A 24,568-nucleotide genomic window follows, 5' to 3' on the forward strand; every position below is an offset into this window, starting at 1 on the left:
TCCCGCCCGGGGGCTGCGGCACCGATGCGCTGTCCGCGGTGCTGACGCCGGCCGCTCGCTCAGTCGGGAGGGGGAGGAGACGCCCTCCTTCCGCGGTCGCCCCGAGCTGTGTGACCCCACCCCCACTCTTTCCCAAGCAGGATCGTTTCCCCAGAGGAACCCTCCGAGACCTGGCGCTGCGAGACCCGGATCCAGAAAGAAGAAGGGAGCGAGAGGGAACTTAAACTTCAAACTGGAGCCCGAGAACCCGGTGTCGAGGGACTCGGGTCCTGCGGCCCCCAGGCCCTGAGACCGCAGGGCACCATCAAGTTGAGCAAAGTTTGGAAGCAGCTTGAAGCTTAGGGAGGGATTCCAGAGCCCAGGCGCAGGAAGGGGCCGGACCGGGTTCCCCAGAGGGGTGGTAGCCAGCACCGCAGTCCGGACACCTGCTTCGGCGCCCCGCATTAGTGCCGCCAGAACGCCCGGGAGGCGTCGCAGCAGTCCAACTCCCCACCCCTTCCCTCCCTTCCTTACTCCCCCCCCCCACCCCACCCCGCCAACAGCCCGCCCCGGGCGCCGGTGACTCCGCCTCTCCGTGCCGGGAGGCTCTCCGGCTGGAGCTGGAAAGGGAGCGCTTCCCCGGACTCGGCTCGGTTCTGAAGCTCTGAAGCCGACGCCGCTAGCTCAGGCCCGGGGGCGGGAGCTGGACTGCCCGCGCAGCCTGCGCCTGGGAGCCGCCGAGCCGGGAACGCCTCATGGGACGCCCCCGGGGGCTCTCTTCACGTCCTGCTGCCGCGTCCCAGTCCTAGGCACCCGGGCTTCACAGCCCGCCCTGTCCGCAGCCCGCGGCCTGCCTGGAGAGGAGTATGAGGCCCGGGGCCCCGCGGACGCCGGCCACAGGGCGGCAGGGGCCTAGCTTCAGACCCCTGTGCCCGAGGGCGGCGGGTGAGGAGCCGCGGGAGCCAGCGAGGCGTCGGGGCGCGGAGAGGAGCGCCCCAGCCCGGGCGCCCGAAGGGCCGCGGGACCCGTGTGCGGCCTGAGCGCCGACGAGGAGGCGGAGGCGCCCCGCCGTCCGGGCTCTGGAGGAGACGGCGAGGGGCTCCGCTGCGGCCCCTGACCCCTGGCCACCATCCTCACGCTTCTGCTCCCGCGGGGGGGATGTCGCGGCCCGGGCTCCGAGCGCCGCCCCGGCCCCTGGGCTGAGCTCCGGACCATGTCCTCCCGCAGCCCCCGGCCCCCGCCCCGCCGCTGCCGCCGCCGCCTGCCGCGCCCCTCCTGCTGCTGCTGCTGCTGCCGCCGTTCGCACCTCAACGAGGACACGGGTCGCTTCGTGCTGCTGGCGGCGCTCATCGGCCTCTACCTGGTGGCGGGCGCCACAGTCTTCTCGGCGCTCGAGAGCCCGGGCGAGGCGGAGGCGCGGGCGCGCTGGGGCGCCACGCTGCGCAACTTCAGCGCGGCGCACGGCGTGGCCGAGCCGGAGCTGCGCGCCTTCCTCCGGCACTACGAGGCCGCGCTGGCCGCTGGTGTCCGAGCCGACGCGCTGCGCCCGCGCTGGGACTTCCCTGGCGCCTTCTACTTCGTGGGCACCGTGGTATCGACCATAGGTGAGCGGCCCGCCCTGCGCGCGTCTTTCCTCTCTGCGCCTTCCACCTGCCGCCCTTTCCACCGCCGGGCGGCTCGGTCCGCGTCCGTCGGCTTCCCCCTTTCCGTCTAATGCCCCATTGCCTACTTTCGTCCCGCTCTCTCCTCTCCTCCCATCCCCCTCCTCCTGCCCCTTTTCTCTCTTAACTGGCTGTCGTCGTGGGAGGTGACCTGAGAGGCCCATCTCTGGCGCTCCACTGGTGACTCGCCTGGCAGTGAGGCCGAATGGGGAGAAGCCTAACCAGGCGCTGGGCAGCCCCGGGGCCGCCCGCTCTCCAGTACTTACCAGCTCCAGGAGCTAACCTCTGTGCGCCTCAGTCACCTCCTCTATAAAAGGACGTCTGAGAATATGTGTCAAGGGCATTTGGCTTCCTTCCTGTTCCCTACGCTCCCTGGGCCTCAGTTTCCTCACCCAGATAATTTGGAAAGCCCTTTACCCCTCCACTCACAGCGTTTTTCTCTAGATCTTCTCTCTCCTTTCTTCTTTTACCACGCGCTCCCCCTCAGCGTCCTCTAGCCCTGTTACCTGGGGAGGGCGACCACTTTCCCCAGAATCTCTTTCCTAGATCTCCTTCCCACCCTCTTCTTTCACAGTCTACACCATCTCCTCCCCAAAGAAAAGCCCGTTAGACTTGGCGGTCAGGACTTCAGGCGCTCTTGTTCTGGGCCCCCCTTGGTTTTCTTCCCCTTCTCCCCCACCTCCCCTCCCAACTTCCCCTCCAATTTCTTTACCTTTCTTCTTTGTTACTGTGCCATCTTTTCCAACCAATAGTGGCACCAAGGGGTAGTTGGGAGAGAGGGGGAAGTTTCTCTATACTTTCCATCATCTCTTCTCCCTATTTTTGGTATAAAATGTTCATGGTTTTGCTCCCTTACCAAAAATGCTGTGTAAATAATCCTTAAAGCCCCCCACTTCTCCCACTTTCACCCCTCTTCTGAGCCTCTCCTGTAGAGATTCTGCAGCCACCACTGCTGCCCACTCCACCCCTTCCCTCTCTTTCTTCTCCTCTCACCCACTTTCCCCATCTCACCCTTTCCCTGGGCTCTGGGTGTCATGTGAAAGCAACCTCCTCCCCAGTTACTGTACAGAGTACAGAATAAATACAAGATTTTCACTTTGGCAAGACTTTGTGTGTGTCCCATCCACTCCTGCTTCAAGACCCAGGGTGGGAGAAGGCACTTGGCCAGTCTTACCTCTAGTCACCCCAAGGCACTGTGCCTTGATGGTTGTTTTGGAGGAGGGGGTTGGATTCACTGGGTGGAGAAGTGAGGGATTTCACACCTTCCGTGAGTGGGTTCTGGACTGGTTTGGTATGCCAGCTTAGAGACAGGGGCATGGACTAACTGATCAGTGTAAGCCATTGCAGATGGCTGCTGGGAGGCAGAGAGAAAGACTGCATCCCTGTGCAGGATGTGAACAGCTAGAGATGTCTCTCTGAGTGTATATGTATAGTCTACAAAAGGGCTTCCTTGCCTTCAGTGATTTTTCATGTGTCATGCTTGATCTGATTATTTTAAATAGAAAAGGCAAATATGGCCCAAGTCCAAAGTACACACAAATTGGATAAAAATACCCTTTAAAAGCTATATCATGTTGTTATGGTGATTGAAGATATAAAATGACCCCCTCAAAAAAATCCCCTTTTAAGAGCTGCATCAAGTTACTATAGCAACTTGAATTTTTTTAAGTGCTTTAAAAGTACTAAGGATGCTTAGTCCTGGAGGATGATATCATGCATTCATTGCTCATTATTGATTTGTCCTCTTCCTCTTCTAAACACACCTTTTTGCCCTCTTCCACCTAGAGGCACACCTGTGCACATATTGGGTGGCCACAGCATCTCTCTTCTGGTGACATGCTCTGGCTTTAGCTTCCTCATGGAACCCACAGGCTGAAAGGGAAGGTGTTAACAGTGTCCTCTCCTCCTACAGGCCAAGAGTCCATCCAGATGGGGCCCCATTCCAGTGACCTATGTTCTCTGTGCCTCTCTGATGAGCTCCCATCAGTTTCTTCATGCACTGCCCACCCTTGGCTTCTTAAGCTTCTCTCAGGCTCTTTGCACAAAATCAAGTCAGTGTGTTGGCAAATTGTTCCAAGCCCCAGCCTTTAATCTACTGGCAGGATTGGTTGTTCTTTAGTCAAGCGGAAAAGAACTATGTTCTTTTTCTTGATTTGTGTTTTCAGATGTTAGGCAAGCGGTGTAGGAGGGCTACACCGAAGCGTGTGGCCGTGTTACAAAGGACCCAGCACATTGTTTCCAAAATCTGCTGCAGGGAGACCTTCATCTCTGAGGGAAGCTGCACTCAGGGACCAGAACTAGCCTATGGACAGCTCAGCATTGAACTAGCCCTTTGCAGGGGTTCCAGGATGGCCACATGAGTACTGGCGTCTCTGTCAGTTATCCACCTGTTGTCGTGGTCTGGGGCAGTGATTCAAATTGGTCACTTCTGTCAATCAGATAAGTTCTGCCGAATCCTCAAGTAGCATGATTGTCATTTCAGCCTTCTCTTTCAAAATGTACTTGGATGAGATTTAAGTAAAGACATACGTATGTCAGCTTCTCTTCTGCTTACATAGTTCCTTTCCCTCAAATGCCCTGAGTCTTCAGACTATTATTATTATTATTGGTGTTTTTATGGATTCAGCAGCTCTGGAAGCCAAAGCTCAGTCCAAAGTGGGCTGTCACGATTCTCTGTCTGCCACTTCACTTGGTGCAGAGGAAAATTAGCATGCACTCAGGTTTTTTTTGATCAGTGAATATCACAGTATGTATGGTCCATGCAGCAGTGTAGACATTTCTTTTTTGTGTTGTGTAGACCAAGCTAAATGATTCATCTAGACTTTAGTATAGAAAACTCTTCCTCCGTTCATTCCATAAATATGATGTGTTGTGTATGTCAGGCCCAGCACTATATTTTGAAAGGTTAAACCATATTCCAGCATGGGCAGTTGGATTGCAGCGTTTAGGGGCACCATATCTTGGCTGTCCTCACTAAAGATGATTCGAATAAGAAGGGGACCTTTGGTCCAATTCCATGTGGCACAGAGTATTAAGGGACTTGTCTTAGGTTACAGTTAATGATGTGTTCAGCCAGTTCCAGAATCCAAGTTATGCAGTGTTTGTTCTACTAATTTTATGCATAGAATGTGTCCACCACATTCTTGTTTGAGATTGACATATTTAATAATGGGTGTGTGTCTGTCTGTATGAGTGTGTGTGTGTTGTGTCTGACACCAGGGCAGGGCTGGGCAGGAGGATTGGTCTGTTGGTCAGGCCAAGAACTGATTAAGTCCAGAGAAAGCTTGAAGGACCAGACATATCTTAAAGGTCAGACAGACTAGAAGTGTCTGGCAGGTCTTGGACAGCTGGGAAGGCAAGAGCTGGTACCAAGAAGGTCAGAGACAGGAACACTAACAAGTAGGAGACTTCTGGTAAACTCTGGTCCAGGGACAGAAGGCACTTTCTCTCTACTTTCTTTTGCACCAGTGTATGTGTGTTTTGTGTGTGCATGTGTGCAGGAGAGGGGAGGAAAGGGTAGGAATGGGCCTTCAGCTAGAGGGAGACATAGAAGAAAAATTCAAGTGTGGCTGTGTGTGCTCAGGGTTAGATGGAATACCGTGATGAGATGGAATGTTTGTCCTGACATTTGGCTTGAACAGGGCCCCGTATCCAGAACTAGGCACTTTGCAATTGCATAGACATATGTGAGTCCACATGACAAAGACCCAGCAGAAAAATTTGCCAGTGATGGTTCAGCAGTAGTTGAGGCCATATAGCAAGTCAATCTGAATGGCTCAGGCAAAATAAAAATCCACTTTGTGGTGTAAATTATTCATATTGATTGCTTACACTGAACTGAAATCCTGGGTAATTATTATTTCTCTCATTTATGCTCTGTGACATAGTCCCAAGGGGTTGAAATCAAGTTTGCTTTAATGTGAATGCATCCATTTATTCATTCCTCCATTTAACAAAATCTGACACAAGCGTAACTCATTATAGATGCGTGTGTGGCCTTTGGCGTGTCATTAGCTGCATCTCCTGGGTTACATGAACTCCTAAAGACAAAGACAGTGGCTCTTTTCGTATTAATACTATTCTTGGAGGCAGTGCTCTAGCTCAAAGAAATCAAACAATCCAAAGGGTATTAATCCATCATTTCACATCCTGAAGGATGTTTTATTGGTTTTCTTTGAAAAGATTAAAAGGAAAATCTCCACTGGGGTTTTAATTATGCAACTACTGTCAGATTTACACATAGGGAAGAACATATTTAAAAGTCTTTCTCAAATGGCAGCTTGATATAAACAGAAATATTTTTGCTTCCTTTTATTAGGTTTTCTGGCAGCGTATTTTAGCTATAAAGCTAGAACCATGCCGCTATAGACGGGATGGTGTAGGTATGAGAGTTGTCACTTTTGGCACTGCATAATTTAGCCTGCTACTTTCAGAATTAGGCACACTTAATTATTCCACCGCAAGATTAGTAACAAGTCCTAACTTTTTTCCTCTTTTTTAACATGGATTTTTTTAAATGTTTTTGCTTCAAAAGAAACTAAGACATTATAAGACTGAAATGTCACTACCACATTGACATTCAGTTTTCTTCTAACGTGTATGTAATCCGGCTGAAGGTGGTTCTGATACCAGGAGAGAAATACGTTGCCCAGAAGGAGAGGAGCACCTTTCCTCGCTTGTTGCCCTCATCAACTATTTTTTATTGAAAGATGATCCTAGGACAACTTTGAAGGACGTTTAGGAAAAACATACAGCATTAGATTTGAAGCTCTGGATGGAGAGCAGGAAATGCATTCCCACTCGCTGCTCCAGCCTCGGCACCCAGCACAGGACCCAGCACATAGTAACCACTCAATAATTATCTATTCAATGAATGCAACAAGTCGCCTGTAATACGACTGCCCTAATACAATTCTTCATTTTTGCAAGTTGCCCTGCAGTTCTTTGTCGTGACTTTTGTAGAGAAAAGAAAGGGAACTAACTGATCTGTGCTGAGCTGCTTCTTTTTTTATCTTTTGTTAACTTTTTATCATCAATGTTTCCACACAGCCTTCACACACTGATTTTAGTGGGTGCATAATATTCCATCTAGTTGATGTTCTGTAATTTACTAGCCCTGTTGCTGGGTGGCTGGGTGGCTCCCTGTTTGGGGCTATTTTGACTAATGCCACAGTAACCATCATTATGCAGATGGCCTTTTCTTTCTGTCATGTCTCCTTGGGTTGAATTCCCGGGGGTGAAATTGCTGAGTCAATGGATACTGCTGTCTTCATGGCTCTTGTGGCTGGACCCTTGGGAATGAGAGACTGTCTGGTCTCTGCTGAGCTGAGCCTACACCTCTACAAAGCCACACAGAGATTGGACCGTTTTCCAGCTAATTGTTCCATGGAAACAGGCCACAGATCCACTTAGTTTTCTCCAGGGTTGCACTCAGTCCTGCGGACCGAGCAACCCCCTGAACAAGGCTATGGCTTCAGCATCTTCAGCCTCCCTTGCTCTGATGAGAGCCGCTTCCTTTGGAAGGTTTTGAGTGAGTGGAGAAGGGCAGGAAGGAGAAACAGATGGAGCAGCTTCCAGGCCACGAGAAACTGAGAGAGACAAGGATACCTGGACCGTCTTCCCTCCTGTGCCCTGCACTCCCAGGCGTGGTCTGCCGCCACTCCTGGACCAAGCCAGCTGAAGGAGAGCGTTCTTCCCCTTGGTGCTGACTGTGCCCAAGGGCCCCAGCCTGGAACTGCCCAGAATTGTGCCACGTGGAGCAAAGATCTACCCCTAGAGTGTTCCAGCTAGATAGCACTGTAAGAATCCTCCAGAACTTTCCCTAAGCATTTAGGCCATTTTGTCAACAAAAGGCAACAAACAGCCCATTATAAAAAACAGACAGTAGCAGAGCTGCCCTAATTGGGAGGAGGGGCTGGAGCCCTGCCCATTGGGCCTGCCTTGGAGGCCATGCACTCTCCAAAGGCTTCTCTGAGGAGCCCTAGAGCTCCTCCAAGACCAACCTGAAGAGAGCTACTTGGCCTTGTTCCTCATTTTACATAAGGTTCAGAGAGGGAGAGAGGTTGCCCAAGGTTACACAGCAAGTCAGAGGGGCATTTGCCGAGAGCTAGAGCTCACTCAGAACCTCCCTGTGTGGCTTCTGAGGTCCTTGACCTCAGGCTTGAGCTCTCACCCTGACTGGAAGAGGTTCCTGAATACTGTGGAAGGTGGATCTCTCTGTCTCTCACCCGCACACACACAGAGCCCAAATGATGGGACAAGTACAGAACCAGAACAAGCCATGGTTCTTCAGAGCAGGTACCAGGCTTCCCAGAAGGGTGAGTGTTAAGCTGTACATGAAGGAGAAAGGGGAAGAGCTTGTAGAGAGGAGGGTAGGGCGTCTGAAGGGCAGCAAAGTCAGTTGAGTGCCTGGGAGGTGTCCTCCAGGGAAAAGCTCCTGCTCAGTCTGACGGTCCTGGTGGAGCCTTGGGTCTGTGTTCGAAGGTGGAGTTCCGGCCCCCTCCCCCGTCAGCTACGGTGGGACTCCCCTTGCCATTGTGTGGCTGCCTCAGATTCAGAGGAGCTGGAGACAGAGCAAGAGGCCCTTATGGTCCTGTGGTCACCCCAGCCCTGGGTCTTCCCCCAGTCTTCTGGCCCTGCCCTTGCTCCTGCCCAGCTCCACTGTCTTTCCCAGGATCCAGGGCTGGGACAGGGGCTACCAGCCAGCAAGCCAGAATGTGTGTGAGGCTGAGGTGGGCACACTGGGCAGTCTCAGCCTCTGACCTCACCGGGGGAGGTGGCAGGATTTCTATTCAGGGAAGGCTGGGGAGGCGGAGGGTCTTGAGGCTCTGAGGACATAGCACTTTCCATGGATGGAGAAAAGCCTTTTCACACTACAGGGGAGGTGCTGGGAGAGAGTGGAGAGAGAACTGGAGCCCCTTGGCCCTCACCCCAAGCCAGCTCTTGGCTACCACCGCTGCTGTCAGGCTCTATCCCCAGGCTGCGCTTCCCAGCCAACCTCCTGGTTCTTCCTCAGGGATCTAGGCCTTCTCTTCCAGCCACTTGTGGCTATGATGGAGGATGCTCTGGACCCTGTCTGTGAGTGTGTCATCCCCACTGGGCTTGAGCAACCCGAGCTCAGGGCTAAGCTCCCATCTTATTAGCAGGTTAGTGGTGACTCGTGTGCCTGGGCCTTGAAGGATCAAGCTCTGAGGGACCTGCTCCCTCTGCTTCCCCCAGATCCCAGATGATTCATCCCAGGTGACCCTGGGATGGAGCTTCCAGAATGCTGTAATTTCAAGTTTTACAGTGTATCGATACAGTGTCGTTGTCCTCACAGTAACAGACGGTACAGACTAGGAAGGCAGGGTAGCACAGAGCAGTGCTTCCCAAACTGTAAAGTCTCTGTGAATCGCCGGGCTCTCGTCAAAATGCAGGTTTCTGTTCAGAGGCCTGAGTGCGACCTGAGACTCTGCATTCCTCACGAGCTCCCAGTGATGCCCATGTCGTTGGTTCCCCGTCCACACTTGGACTAGACAAGTATAGAGAAGCAGTGGCAGGTCGGGGACTGGCAGCCTAGACCCAGCTCTGCCACTCTCTGGCTGCGTGGCTTTGGGCAAGACATGTCACCCCCCCCGTGCCTTAGTTTCTCCATTCCTAAAAGGAGAGTGCCCAGAGTCCCTGGGGTCCCTTCCAGCTCTGATGTTCTCATGCCTGGGAGGGCTATTGGCTCACATTCTCCCAGTGCAATTTAGTGGAGACTAGACATACTGGCTCTGCAGCCTGCCCGCTTGGGTTCCAGTCCCAGTTCTGCCACATGCAAGCCGTGTGCTGCTGGTGAGTGGATGTTCCTCCCCTCGGAAGTGAGGGTAACGAAGGTTCCTGCCCCGTGGGGTTACTTTCTGGATTGAATGGGCTGATCCATGGATGCAGTGCCTGGCAAGCCCTGGGTAAGCATCAGCTGTCCGGAGCTGGGCTAGCCCCGCTGGCAAGCCCTGCACTGCCTGACCACGCAGGAGGGAAACTGAGGCACTGCTCACCCCCTGCAGCTCCCCTGGCCACACCCCTCTGTGCACAGCTCTCTGGATGTCAGCCACACCTGCCATGTGCCTCTGCCGCACTCTCATTGGCCTTTGTCTCTGGGGTGCATTGCTGTCCTACGCTGTTACATAACTGGCCTGAGAGGGTGCTTTTAAACGTATTTTCACTGGTTCCTCAACTAGAATGTCTTAATAATTCCTCACGTATGTGTGCTCTTTAATCTTTGTAAAGAACATATTTGGTGACTTACTGAACAAGTGATTGAATGGTGGCATAGACCAGTATCCCCTGGTGATTCTCTGTCCCCCCCTTGCAAAACAGAGCCCTGGGAAGCCCCCCGCCCACCCTCCTGCTTTCCTGGGGGGTTGGGCCTCTTGGAAGTGCGTGGGCTTAGTGGGAGGTCATGGAACTGAGACCAGCAGAGAGGCCAGAGGTGGCTGAGGCCAGGCCCACCACACTTCTCTGAGGTGGGTCCGTGTGGGGCTGCGCTGGAGGCCACTGGAGGATGCACTGTGGCAGACAGCCCTGCTGTGGGTGGGAGCCAGGGTGCTGCTCCAGGGCCCAGGCCCAAACTTCCCTCTATACCCTTCACCCCAGGGCTACTGCAGCTCCCATGATGGGTGGAAGAAGCATTTCCGGTCAGAGGTCTCCTAGGGCGGGACAGGGGAGGTGCAGGGCCCACTAGCATCTCCAGACTCTACCAAGCCAGCAGCCAGGTCCCTTGTTCTGGGGAGCAAGAGGGATAAATGAAACATCACTGGTCTCATTGACTGTCTCCCCCTGTCACACATACACGTGTCATGCTTGCCAGTTTACTGTGTTTTCACCCATGTTTACTCAGGAACCTCCCTCAAACCCTAGGATGGCAAAGAGGATGCTATTATCCCTTTTCATAGATGAAGAGAGAGGCTTAGAGAGGCTAAGCGACTTGCCTGGGGTCACACAGCAGGTGAGTGTATGGCAGAATGGAGGATTCAGGGCTCCTGAATGCCCAGCTTCTTCCCTGCTGCCTCTGAGCTGTGCAGTACTACAGAGGGGAAGCATCACAGCCCAGTCTGGGGTCTGCTGAGTGGTGGGGGCGGAGGAAGAGAATAGGAGGAGGTCTTGAGCAAGGGCTCAAGCACAGCTTAGCACTCACATTTGGCTGTGCTGTGCTCCTGGCAGCCCCAGTGGCTACACCGAACCAAGGGCTGCCTGCTTTCCACCCTTCACAGCCCTGCGCCTCTCTGTGAGGGAGGCTGCCATGCAGACGAGAGAGGGTAGACGAGCATGGAGCTGTGTGCAGAGCTCACTCCAACTTGGGAAGCTTGTGTTGACTGGAGCTGTGGAGACCCGGTGCACCCAGCTCCTGCCCAGAGAGGGAACCCATGACCTGAGAGCCCTCAGCCTCGCACTTGGGAAAGAGCAGTGGACATGGAGAGGCAGGAACAGAAAACCAAATAACCAGAAGATCTGCACTTGAGGACGCCAGCCAGGAAAGTCTGGGGACACGGCCAACTCAGGACAGGGCCTCCCAAGGGCCAGCTGGTTTCCAAGAGACTCTGCCCAAGGTCATGTCCTGGAGGCAAACCTGCCCAGATGTTAGGGGAATGTGTGAAACGAAGCACCTGCCTGTGTACCCCGCTCTCTAGCCACTCTTAACTTCTGGCCATCCCCCTCCCTCCCAGCCCCTCCCCCTCCCCTCCCCGCCCCCCTTCCCCTCCCCTAACCCCTCCCTACTTCCTCCCCAGCCCCACCGCTGAACTCCAGGCACTTCAAGCCTCTGGGGCCATTGGCTCATCTTCTCTCCACCTGGAAGGCCCCTCTCTTTCTCTCCATTTTCTACCGACTGAACTTGGTCATCAAAGCCCAGCTCAAATGGGGCCACTAGAGCAAGACCCTTTAAGAAGTCCCTCTTACTGCCCCCAGACGTGTGATAATTATTTGTGTCTATGCCAGTTTCCCTGGCACTAAGGCAAGCTCTGTTCAGTGGGATAAGGTCTATGGAAAGCTGGCACAGGACCCAGCACACAGTAGGTGTCAGAAATTACTTTCCTTTCATCTTCCTCCAGGTCAGAGCTGTCTTAGCACTGTTTGTCACTGCTACAATTAATAACAATAATAGCCATAATGGCAGCAGCCATGCGTTGAATGACTACTCTGAAGTGGCACTGTGTCTGGAGGTGGAGATAATTAAAGCAAAGAGGTAGTTTCTATAAATCATGGAGCATAATACTTGGCACAAAGTAGGTGATTAATCAATGTATGTTGAGTGGATGGAATGAATAAATGAGTGTGAGTAACTGAAAACCCTGGACCGCTGGAAGTAATATAAAAGGAATGGAAAAAGCTGGGCCCAGGCTGGGCTCCAGGAATCTCCCAGAGCCTTCCTCTCCCTCCCCGCCCCTGGAGCCTGAGGGGCTGGCCGTGCGCTGGGCCATTGGTTTAATGACCTCTCAGGTGTGCAGCAGGCAGCCAGCTCATTCTGGCTGGGGCTCCCCTGGCTGACAGTGCTGTCTCCGTGGCTCTCTGAGTCAGCTTGGTCCTTGTCCTACCCTGCCTGGAGCCGGGCGGAATCCTTGGAATGAAGCCACCCCTAGACGATTCTCAGCCGCAGCCCCTATCGCCCCAGGAGTGGAGGGAAAATTTCAGTCCTGTAGAGGAGGCCAGGCTTCTGGTCCCAGCTCTCCCGTCGACTCAGATTCCCCATTTGGCCCTGGCCTTGGCCACAGCCCAGGCCGCAGGGAGGCCCTGCTGAATTCTGCCACTTAGCCCAGTGGTTCCAGCTGCGCCCTCACCTGCCCATGGCACGCCCTTTAGAAACCAGATGTTGGTTCACAAATTGGACAGAGGTTTAATCAGTAATTAAATGCAATTCCACAAACCAGGAAAAACCACCCCTACCCACACAGCCCAGCACCATCACAATGTCTCCAAAAATACTTGAGGGGGCTTTTATTGGAATTGGGTGTCCCAGCTTTCTGGAAAGTTACAGTTGAGATAAACACAAACCCCGATCATACTCCGCGTGACTTCTTCCTAATCCTTTCCAAGTGGCCGTGATCTCATTCCCTGCTGCCAAGTGTTCTGAATTCTGAGCGCCTCATGGTGAGCTGCTAATGCCAGGACCCGCCAGAAATGCTGCAGGGACAGCCAAGAGGGAAAGGAAATGCAAAACTCTGCCGTGTTGCATTTGTTGGCATCTCCTGTGGGGGTAGGGCGCATCTGGGAGACCATGCAGGCTTCCATTGTTGGATTCTATTTTCAGATGGAGGGCGAGGAAGGAAGACTGAGGGGGCGCTGAGCCAGCTCTGAGTGAGGTCTGGAGGTCCCAGGCGGCAGGCAGGGAAAAGGACCCTGCCTTTGTCAGCGCCCGAGTGGAGCTTCAGGGCCTGGCCCTTCTAGCACCCAGGAGCCTGCCTCTTCTATGCTGTATGCATGGCCCAGTGCCTGGCACAGGGCTTGGCACATGGGAGGGGCTCCAGGAATATTTGTGGAATGAGTGGCTGTTTCCAAGATTTTCAGCTCTACCTAGGCACCAATTTAAGAAAAGGTAAAATATGAAAATTCCCAATCACAAATCAGATGATGATTCACCTTGGAAAAGAAATCTTCAGTTTGCAAAGGGATTCACTCCAGGGCTTCTGGAAGTTGCCAGGCACCCCAGTGCATTTAAAGTGAGAGGCAAGACGCAACCAGTGTGTCAGGAACCCAGCAGCTGCATCAAGTCCCCTTTACTGCCATTGCCGCACCAACACAAGCCACGGCCCCTGATGTCAAGGGATTGTGGTCAAATTAGTGAACAATACACACGACCCAGTGGGCAATTCAGAAGCGTATATGACAGGAGCTGAAGCAGGAAGTGTGCCTGTACTGACTGGCATTGTTCAGGCTGCGGGAGCAGTCCAGCAGACCGGATGTACGCCTAATGTACAGAAAGTGCCTTACAAAGCTCCTTGATATGCCCTGTTCAGCCGGGCAGGTGGATGTGGTTCATGTCTCCATTTGAAGAATAAGAAATCTGCATCACCAGGAGACGGTTGGCCATGCGGTGTTGTGGTTAGGGAGAGGTGCTGAGGCCCTGGTGCTGGGTTTCAATCTCAGCTCCGTCATTCTCTAGCAGAGTTGCCAGGGCACGTCTCTTGCTCATTCACTGAAGAAGTCTGACTCACTGCCTTCCTCTCCACCCACTTCAGTCTCCCATGCATGGCCCATCCAAGACCCCGGGGCTCACGTTCCTTGACCATATCGTCTATGACGATATTTTTCTCCATCCCACCTCTGCCATTCTACCTCTCCCTTGCTATGACCAGTAACTGCACTACCTTCAAAGTTTTTGACTCCAAACCTCTCTCCTTCTGACCACCATCTCCCATCCTCCCAGCTGTCTTCCTCTATTGCCCCCAAATAATAACTCTCGGACTTCAAGCCCCACAGTCTCCTACTCTTACGTTTCCATCATCTTTGGGCTCTCCTTCTTTTCTAATCCAGCTTAGATTTACTCCCTCTGCAGGGACTCTTAACTTCCTTGCCCCGCTCTCCCTTGCTGTACCCCTTCCCCACTCTGCCACCATCAAAATGCCAACTTTCCACCTATTCCTCAGCTGCACCCAAGCAACTGAATGTGTCTGGAGAAAACCATGCAAAGATGCTGATTGATCCAACTTTAAATCAGTGGCCCTGGGTACCAGCTGGACACTCCGACTGGCAGGCCCTCCTACTACCTTCCTACAGAGTCTGCTCACCTCTTATGCCCTGTCTTCCCACCTCCAGTCCCCCATGCCCCTCACTCTCTGCTCACACTTCACTGAGAAGATAAAAGTAATCAGACAGAGACTCTTACCTTCACACCCCCAAATGCACACATCGTGTGGAGCTGCTTTATCTCTTTCAACAGCAGATGAATTGTCCCCTCTCAAAGGCCTACTTCACTGGGTCCCATCCCCTCTGACTTTCTCAAGGCCTCTGTTCCCGCCATTACCCACCCCCAGGCATTGTCAATTGGTCCTCCATCAGTATGCAAACATGCTGTGTTTTCTTCTTTTTTCATTGACCCCGCCCCTGATCCCTGCATTGCCCTCCAGCTGCCTCCCCATTTCTCTGTTCCCCTTTGCCAGAAGACTTCTCAGAAGAGTAATTAACATCTTTCTTCCTCCCCTCCTTTCTCTCCTGGATCTACATCAATCAAGAGTCTACCCCACCTTCCCACTGAGTCTGCTCTTGTAAGATCCCCAGTGGCCTCCTTCCAGCAAATCTGGTGATGACATCCCCGTCCTCATCTTACTCAGCATCTCAGCAACATTTGACGTAGCTGACCAGTCCTTATTCTTGAAATCTCGTTTTCTCTTGGCTTCTGGAACACCACACTCTCCTTAATCCTCACTGGCTGCTGTGCTCAGTTTCCTTTGCTGGATACCCTCCCCTGTGTGACCTCTTGTTGTTGGAGGGCTCCAGGCTCATTCCTCAGACCCTTTTCTTGGGACTCTCTCTTCAGACAATCTCATTTCACCTCTGGGGAGGACAAACTTTTCTCCTCTACCCTCTTATGTTAAGTTTATGGGGTCCTGCAAATTAAATTGACAAAAGACAGATTAACAGGAGAAAGGGCTTATTATGTTTGCATATGAAGGCCTTTAGAGAAAAGAACTGAATACCCAAAGAAGCAGTTAGGCCAGGGGCTTGTAGACCATCTTAACAAAGAGCTATAAAATGTGGAGAAGTTATAAGACAAAAGAAAGGGGTTTTGGTTTTAGGAGTGGTAAATTGTGGGAAGGTAAATACATGGGGAAACTAATACAAGATAGGAGTTGTTTTTGTAAGGCTTATCACGCAGACTGATCCCATGCAGTCTCAGGGTGATAAGAGTACCTTTAGTGATTAAGAGTTGTTCTTCTCTTTCTGGTACAGTTGAGGGGAGGGGGGATACCTTCACAAAAGGAAATTTATGCCCTACATTTAGAAAGATAGGGGAAGGATAGAGAGATTTTCCTGCAACTTGTGTTTCTCCATTGCCTGTGGCTCAAAACAACCCTTATGCCAAGACTGCACGTTTTAGGTTGGCATGCTCTGATCCATTCACACCCCATGGCTTTAAACCCCATCTATCTGCCAGTGACTTCCAGATGAATAACCCCAATCTTCCAGGCTAAGCTTCAAGACCACAGGTCCAAATGCCTACCTGACATCTCCATGTGGATGTCTAATATGTATCAAAACTTAAAAAGAACAAAATGGAACTCTTGATTCCTGCCCTATCCCAGTCTTCCTCATCTCAATAAATGGCACCAACATGAGGAGGTGTCCTGATTCCTCCTTCTCCCTGAACTTCCGTATCCAGCCCATCATCAAATCCTGTCAGTTCAATCTGCAAAATACAGCCTGATTCCATCCATTCATCTCCATGCCCATCACTACTGGTCTCCTCCTACCACCACCATCATCTGATGCTGGGATAACCAAGTCAGTCTCCTAACCTACCCCCAGCTTCCTCTCTGCACCTTGACAACCTCTTCTCCACACAGTTGCCAAGGAGATCTTTAAAGGTATAAATCAGATCAAGTCTTTCCCTTGCTTGAAACGCTTCAGTGACCTCCCATTGCAGGAAATCTGACTCCCCACCAGACCTGCAAGGCCCCTGCTCCCTCTTGGCCTCACTCATGCTGCTCTCCCCTTTGCTCAACTCACTGTAGCCAAACTGGACTTATTAGACCTCAGGGCATTTGCCCTTGCTGTTCCTGCTCCTTGGAGCGTTGCTCCCTGAGTCTTAGCATGCTTGACTTCCTAACCACATTCAAGCCTCAATGTCTAAAGCTAAAATGTCACCCCTTGAGGAACATTCCATGACCACCCTGATCACAGTAGTGTCTGCCACTCACTCCCAGCCACTGTCCATCGCACTCCCCTGTCTTATTATAGCATGTAGCGCTTTCATAAATCATCTGGCTCATGTATTTGTTTACTTGTCTGTTGCCTGACCTCTGGCCACTCCCTGCTCCATGTGTGCAGGGCTCTTGTCTCTCTCATCCACTGTTATATTCCTACTGCCTAGCACAGCACCTGGTGTTCGTTGAACAAATGGGTGAACTTCCAAAGCTTCAGTTTTAACATCTATAAAATGGGAGTAATAATAGTGCCTATCTCACAAGGGTGTTGGGAGAATTACATCAGACCCTGAGTGTAGGTTCTTAGTCTGGCCCTGGCATTTAATAAGCACTCTAAAGTGAACTAGTCTTTTTATTAATAAATAATTTGGCAGGGCCAGCCCAATGGCATAGTGGTTAAGTTCACGCACTCCTTTTCAGTGGCCTGGGATCGCAGGTTTGGATACCAGGCGTGGACCTACATACCACTCATCAAGCCATGCTGTGGCAGCATCGTGTAGAAAATAGAGGAAGAGTGGCACAGATGTTAGCTCAGGGCCAATCTTCCTCACCAAAAATAATAATAATAATGATAATAATTTGGCTGAGGTCACACAGACAGTGAGTGACAAAGCTGGACCCTGAGCCGAGGTCTCTGACCCCCAATCCTTTGCTCGTTCCACTGTATCTGATGCCACCTCTCGGGTTGCGGGGTAGGTAGGCCTAGGGGCACAGTGTGAGTGAGGTCAGGACCAGCCTGCCTTCGGCTTGTTAAGGGACAGTGACGGGTAAAACTGCTTTGGTAAGTTTAGGTCATGGCGGAGGGCCTGGAAAGCCAGGCAGAAATGTTCAGACTTGGCATGGGGAGCAATAGGAGCCATTATGTGTTCTTGGGCGGGAGTGTAATGTGATGATGAGTGTTTTAGAAGAGCATTCTGGCTCATTAGTCGCTATATAGTTATGCCATTAAATCAGGCAATCTAGTTAGTCTAAATTGTTGGTCTCTAGACTGCCTGGAAACAACCAGATAATTGTGAAGTCCCTTGTTTTGGCTGATCACTTTGAACATTTAAATCAGCCCACTATCAGCTGTCCCTTTCACTTTATGGGGAGCTTATGTGTCTCCATGGGTGGTAAATCCTTGAGGAGCATGTGCTTAGTTTGTATATTCAGCTCTGAACTGCAATGTGATTCCAAACTCATTCAAAAGGATTGCCAATGAGTATTGTTTCTTCATGAGCTCTAAGTGGCTCATGATCTATGATAGCTATAATTTTATTTTATATCTACTGGGTACACACTTTGAATGAGAGTTAGCAGAATTTGGCGTGTTAGACTTAGCAGCTATATACAGATCTTTCTCACAAGGATGTCTGCCTCACAGGGTTGTGGGAAGGACCATCACATAATAGGCCGAGGGTCAATAAATGTTCGTTCATTTGTTTATGTGGCAACTCAGGATGCTGAATGTTTGTATGCAGAGTGAATTGGATTGAGGGGCTAGAGACAGAGGCCGGGGATCCTGTGGCCTTTGGAAAGGAGCAGAAGAGAAGTTGTAAGAGATGTTTTCAGGAGCCAATGGCAGGATCTGGTGATTGGCTCTCAATGTGACTGGACACAATCCTCCACTAATCTTGGGTCTTCTTGCTCTCTGTTCCTCCCTCATTTCTTGACTTCAAGGTCACACAGGAAGATTCAGGGAAAGGTGCTGACTGTGGGCCTGGGCATCTCTCTGATGCATCCAGAGATTTGTGTGTATGTCTAATATTGGGAGGAAGGCAGTTGAGGCTGCTGCAGCCACACAGGAGGTGGGGAGTGAAGTCAGGCTGAGGCTGGAGGAGAAAGCTCCTCCTCTAAAGCTGGGCTCTGTGGGCAGCCCTCCCCTCCTGCTCCAAGATTGCTGAGGCTAGCCTCCGTGCCCTGCAGGTGAGGAAGGCACTGGGGGAGAGTGACAAAAATGCAACAGAGGTTGCTGTGCAGCAGTGACCTTAATTCATGGCATCTTTGCCCCTAGAGTCACCTTCACCTCCAACTAAATCCCTGCTTTATTTCTTTTTAATGTTTTTCCATAAAAATTCTTTTATAGCTGTTTATAGCTGAAGGACACCCTAGCTGCCGACTTGGAGCTGAGTGCTCTGATTAATTCTATCCCAGTTCCTGACCCTGCCCTCTTTCCCAAGGCTGAGGAGGGAGGAAGGAGGTGATGCAGATCCTGCAGGGAAGGCCCAAGTTCTCTATGTAATGTGATCAAATGAGCCAGCATCCGAAAGGCCCCGCTCTTCCCCCTTGTAATGTTTCCAACCCCAGAGTTGTGCCACTGTAGTAAAACACGTGTCATTTGGAGCTCCTCCCAGCCCCTTTGAGTTATGCACAGGGCACCAAAATGTTTTTATGCATCAAGGAGTCCAGAACTGGAGAGCTCCAGAAAAACTTGAGATATGGATGCAGTGTGTGTGTGTGTGTGTGTGTGTGTGACTGATTTCACATTCTACATACAGCAGTGAACAAGTAGGCAAAGTCCCCACCCTACGGAGCTGAGATTCTAGTTAGGGGAGATAGGCAGTAAACAAACAAACAAGTGTCAGATGTTAATAAATGCTACAAAAAGAAAAAAAGCAAGGTAGGAGAATGGAGAGTGATGGAAGTGGGAGTGCTATTTTTGATAGGGTGATCTAAAAGGGTCTCTGATGACATGACCCATGAGCAAAGACGTGGAGTGAAGCAAGAGAGGGAGCCATGGGGCTATTTGGAGGAAGATTATTCCAGCAAGTGCCAAGGTCCTTAAGCAGGAGCTTGCGTGGTTTGCTGGAGGAGCAGAAGGACGCGAGCTTGGGTGGAACAGTGTTTGGAGGAGGGTCAAGTGGGAGAGTGTCAGAATGTGAAGCCAGAACAGTAGTCAAGGACTGAATCGTGTAGGGTCTATGGGCCATGGCAAGGCCTTTGGATTTTACTCTGAGTGAAATAAGGAGTCTTTGGAGGGTTTTGAGAAGAGGAGTGAGATGATCTGATATATTTTATGATCTGGCTACTGTTCAAGAAAAACCTGTAGGGGAGCAAGTGTAGAAGCATGGAAACCAGTTAGGAGGCCTTTGAAATACTCCAGGTGAGAGATGATGGAGACCTGGGTCAGGGTGTAATTGGCAGAGCCCAGGAGAAGGGATTAGATCTTTCAGAAAAGACACATTCACTGATACATTCACTGGGTGTAGAAATCTTAGTTCGAGGTTTGTTGGTTTTTTCTTTCAGCATTTTAAAGATTGTTTCCTCCCTTGCATAGTTTCTGATAAGAAGTCTGTGATTTTTATCTTTGTTTATATGAAGTAAGGTGCCCTTTTTTCTCTGACTACTTTTTTGAAGAAGAAGAAGAAGATTAGCCCTGAGCTAACTACTGCCAATCCTCCTCTTTTTGCTGAGGAAGACTGGCCCTGAGCTAACATCCGTGCCCATCTTCCTCTACTTTATACATGGGATGCCTACCACAGCATGGCTTTTGCCAAGCGGTGCCATGTCCGCACCCAGGATCCAAATCAGTGAACCCCAAGCCGCCGAGAAGTGGAACGTGAGAACTTAACCACTGCGCCACGGGCCCACCCCATCTCTGACTGCTTCTAAGATTTTTCTTCATCCCTCATTTTCAGCAGTTTGATTTTGATGTGCCTTGGTGTGGTTTTTTCCTTGTGTTTATCCTCTTTGGTGCTTACTGAACTTCTTGGATCTGTGTGTTTATAAATTTGATCAACTCTGAAAAATTTTTGACTTATTTATTCAAATATTCTTTTTGTTACCCCCACCATCTCTTTTTGGAATCCAATTACACATATGTTAGACCACCTGATTTTGTCTCACAGGTAACTGAAGCTCTTATCTTTGCTTTCTTTTTTGTTCTTTAGTCTTTTTTTCCTTATTCTGCTTTATTGTGGATAGTTTCTATTGCTGTGTCTTAAAGTTCAGTCTGTTTTTTCTGCAGTGTCTAATCTACTCTTACTCCTATCCAGTGAAATTTTCATTTCAGATATTATATTTTTTATCTCTAGAAGTTCAACTTAGTTCTTTTTTATTTTTTCCATTTCTCTTCTCATTGTGTTCATCTTTTCCTCTAAATCCTTAAGCATATTTAACATATTTATAACAGCTGTTTAAATGTCTTTACTTCCCAAATCTCTAGCATTTCTGGGTCTGTTTCTGTTGACTGATTTTTCTCTTGTTTGTGGATTATATCTTCCTGCATCTTTGCATGTGTGATCATTTTTTATTAGAGACATTGGGAATTTTATATTTTTTGATGCTTGATTGTGTTGTACTTCTTTAAAAAGGGTTGGACTTTGTTCTGGCAGACAGTTAAGTTACTTATAGATAAGTGTGATCTCTTCCAGGCTTGTTTTAAAACTTTGGAAAGGCTGATCTAAAGCAGCCTTTTCTCTGGGACTAGTTTAGCCACACTATTATGGCATAGCCTTTCTGGGGTCTCTACTGATGCCGTGTGTATTCAGTGAAACCTTTGCACTCTGGCTGGTGGAAACTCAGGTGATTCCTGGCTCTGTGAGAGCTCTGGGAATTGTTAGACTTACAGCTCTCTGGCAATTATTCTTTCCTGGAAGTTGGGGGCTTTTTTCTTGGTCTTAAGGAGTTTCACCATATACCTGCACAGATTGTTATTCAGCCAAAGATTCAAGGGACCCTTTATGCAGATTTCTGGGGTTCTTGCTCTTGGTAGTTCCTTCCCCTCCAGTGTGCTAACCTGCAAGTCCTGCCTTTGTTGCAACTGCCTTGTCTTCCTTGAAGTTAGATCTCTGTCTCCTCAATTCAGTGAGACTGCTGGGCTCTGTTTGGATCCCACTCCCTCTATTGGTGTATAAAAATTTCCTCCAGGCAGAAAACTGGGGCAACCAAAGGTCTTACCTTATTTGTTTCCCTTCTCTCAGGATCATAATGCTGTCCTACCTGTTTTTCAGTGTCTGCAAATAATTGTTTCATAGATTTTGTCCAGTCTCCTAGTTGTTTATGGGGAGAGGGAAGTCTGGATCCAGCTGTTTCCTCTTGGCCTGAAGCAGAAGTCAGTGGTTAGATTCTGGATATGTTTTGAAGGTAGAGTGACAGGATTTGCTAAGGGATCAGATATAGGGTGTGAGAAAAAAAAAAGCAGAAAGGACTCTAAGACTTTTCACTTTAACAACTAGAAGGATGAATTTCCCATTTACTGAGATAAGCATGGCAATGGTAGAATCAAGGAGGGGGTGGTTGGGAAGGAGATGAGAATGAAGAGCTCAGTTTTAATACTATTAATTTTGAGATGTCTCTTAGACTTCAAGTTGGATGTCAGTTAGGAAGTTGGATATGCAAGAGAGAGGTCAGGGCTGAGACGCGAGTTTGGAATTTGTGAGCCTATAGACCACAGGTTCATAACCTTGAGTACAGTGGTGTTAAAATCACTTAAGCAACTTAAAAAAAAAAATCAATGTTCAGACTTGACTCTAAGCCAATTCAATCAGAACGTCTGGGGATCAGACCTGGGAATTGATATATTTTAAAGTTCTCCAGATGATTCTAATATGCAGATGGGAGTGAGAACTACTCTTATAAGTGTTATTTAATGCTCTACCAAACATCAGCCAGGCCAGTGGTTTTCAACCCTGGCTCATATTAAAATTACCTGGGGAGCAGGGCCTGCCTGGTGGCATAGAGGTTAAGTTCGTGCACTCCACTTTGCAGCCCAGGGTGTACAGGTTCAGATTCTCAGCGCTGACTCAGCACCACTTGTCAGGCCACACTGTGGTGGCATCCCACATAAAACAGAGGAAGATTGGCACAGATGTTAGCTCAGTGACAATCTTCCTCAAGCAAAAAGAGGAAGATTGGTAACAGATGTTAGCTCAGGGTCACTCTTTCTCACACACAAAAAATTACCTTTTAAAAGCCTTAATGCCCAGTGGCCGGCACCATGGCTGAGTGGTTAAGTTCATGCTGTCCGCTATCGTGGTCCAGGGTTTTGCCGGTTCAGATCCTGAGCATGGACATGGTACTGCTCGTCAGGCCACGCTGAGGCGGTGTCCCACATGCCACAACTAGAAGGACCCACAACTAAGAATATACAACTATGTACAGGGGGGCTTTGGGGAGAAAAAGGAAATAAGTAAAATCTTGAAAAGTCTTAATGCCCAGATTGCCCTCCACCCATCCAAGTGCATCATACTTTCTGGGGGTGGGGCTTAGGAATTAGTGTTTTGTTAAACTCCTCAGGTAACTCCAATATACAGCCACAGTTGGAACCGCTGAGCCCAGGGAATGACCGTGGGATCCAGAAGAGAAGAGATCTGAAGACTGAGCCTCAGTGGTCTGAAAGATGAAAGAGTGGCTGAGCTAGGAGGAGAACCGAGAGAGAGAGGTCACAGGCTTCCCTCAAAAGTCTGAGCTGTGCCTGTCTATTCATATTTAAGGATTAAGAATAGAAAATCTGACTGGAAGCTCAGTGTGCATAGATGGGGCTTATGGACTCAAGTTTCTCTGTGGTCAGGGGGTAAGCAGCCAGCCGTTATCTATGCGGTGTTTTTCTGACCCAGGTCTCCCCAGGGGTGTTGGGGAACCTCATCTCCTTCCTCTCCTTGGCTGTAGCCCTCTCTGAGCTGCACCCACCTTCATCCGTCACCCCTCTTTCACCTGCTATCCACCTTCCAGAAGTATAGTGAAATTCCTCATCTGCTGGAAACCTCTGTCTCCATTCTCACTGTCGTTGCTGGCTTTTGCCTTTATATCCCTTTATCATCATTTTAATAGGATTTTAGAGGAAGAGCAGATAAATTCAGGTGGTTAGATGATGATCTTGAACTGAAGTCTCCCAACTTTTTAAATATGAGGATCACTTTATTTATTTTTTTCTTTTTTTTTCTTCTTCTTCTTCTCCCCAAAGCCCTTCAGAACACAGTTGTATTTTCTAGTTGTGAGTGCCTCTGGTTGTGCTATGTGGGACACTGCCTCAGCATGGCTTGATGAGCGGTGCCATGTCCATGCCCAGGATCCAAACCCGTGAAACCCTGGGCCGCCAAAGCAGAGCACACTAGCTTAACCACTCGGCCCTGGGGCGGCCCCTGAGGATCACTTTAAATGCTGAAAATGTTTTTACAGAACCCATATGATAGAAGTTACATATACTTTCAGGATTCACTAATAGGGAAAACATATATTGACACACAAAGTCCTCTGAATTAATTCAATACCACTTTTAAATGCATTAGTGGTTTTATATTTACATGTATTTGGGAACTAATAGCACAAGCACATAGGAGAAAGTGATGGCTGAGAACAACGTGCAGTGAACAAATAGATTCAGATAGCTTTGCAATAATTGCAGTCATAGGAGTCCAAGCACGATAACTGGGACCCACAGCTCTAGGCCCTGGGAAGCCACTGGAAGTTTTTGAGTGGGGGAAGGACTCTTTTTTGATGCCTGCTTCATTTACAGCTTTTCCCCATCCATTGTTCTCTCTTTGGGAGATTAGTGTGTGGTGGGTTCCTCCCCAAGAGAGCACATAGGCAATGCCAGCTGGCGTCCTGAGCAAATTATCTACCCAAAGAAAACAAAGGAAGCTTAGTGAAATTCAGTCTGGGGTTTTTATTCTACCACCTTCCTCTTCTCCCTTCTTCCCTATCCCCTGTCTTTAGAAATTCTATTCCTTATTCTCTAACAGCACAAACTGTCACCGTTTCCAAGTCCTATGTTCAGTGCTTTACATACTTGATCTCGTTTAATGCTCATCACCGTCCTGTGGAACGAGGCACAATTCACATCCTCACTTTATCGATGAGGAAACTGAGGCAAAGAGAAGTTAAAGGGCTTTCTCAGATCAAAGAGCTACGAGTGACAGAACCGAGACTCTACCCCAGGAGTCCCCTCCTCTCTGCCATTCCACCCCCAGCCGCCTTGGCAAAGTTGGTGCCGCTTGAATGATGAGGAATTTGGAGACATAAAAGGTACTTAATAAAAGACTGAATTGGGGGAAGACATCACGCTGTATCCAGGCCTCCCAAAGGGTCCATCCTCTGGCAGCAGCCTCCCTGGTGTCCTCCTGCCCTCAC

At 49.9% G+C, this 24,568-nt stretch overlaps 1 protein-coding gene across 1 annotated transcript in view; it reads left to right on the forward strand.

Annotated features, from left to right (window-relative positions):
• Nucleotides 1–999: 999 nt before the first annotated feature.
• Nucleotides 1,000–24,568, forward strand: part of KCNK12 (potassium two pore domain channel subfamily K member 12) — a 52,822-nt gene continuing 29,253 nt past the window's right edge. The window contains exon 1 of the mRNA XM_008530912.2: nucleotides 1,000–1,583. Within this exon, the coding sequence (XP_008529134.2) occupies nucleotides 1,193–1,583 (391 nt within the window). The 5' untranslated portion in view covers nucleotides 1,000–1,192. The remainder of the gene's footprint in view (nucleotides 1,584–24,568) is intronic.

This window comes from Equus przewalskii, chromosome 14, assembly GCF_037783145.1.
Source record: "Equus przewalskii isolate Varuska chromosome 14, EquPr2, whole genome shotgun sequence".
NCBI lineage: Eukaryota > Metazoa > Chordata > Mammalia > Perissodactyla > Equidae > Equus > Equus przewalskii.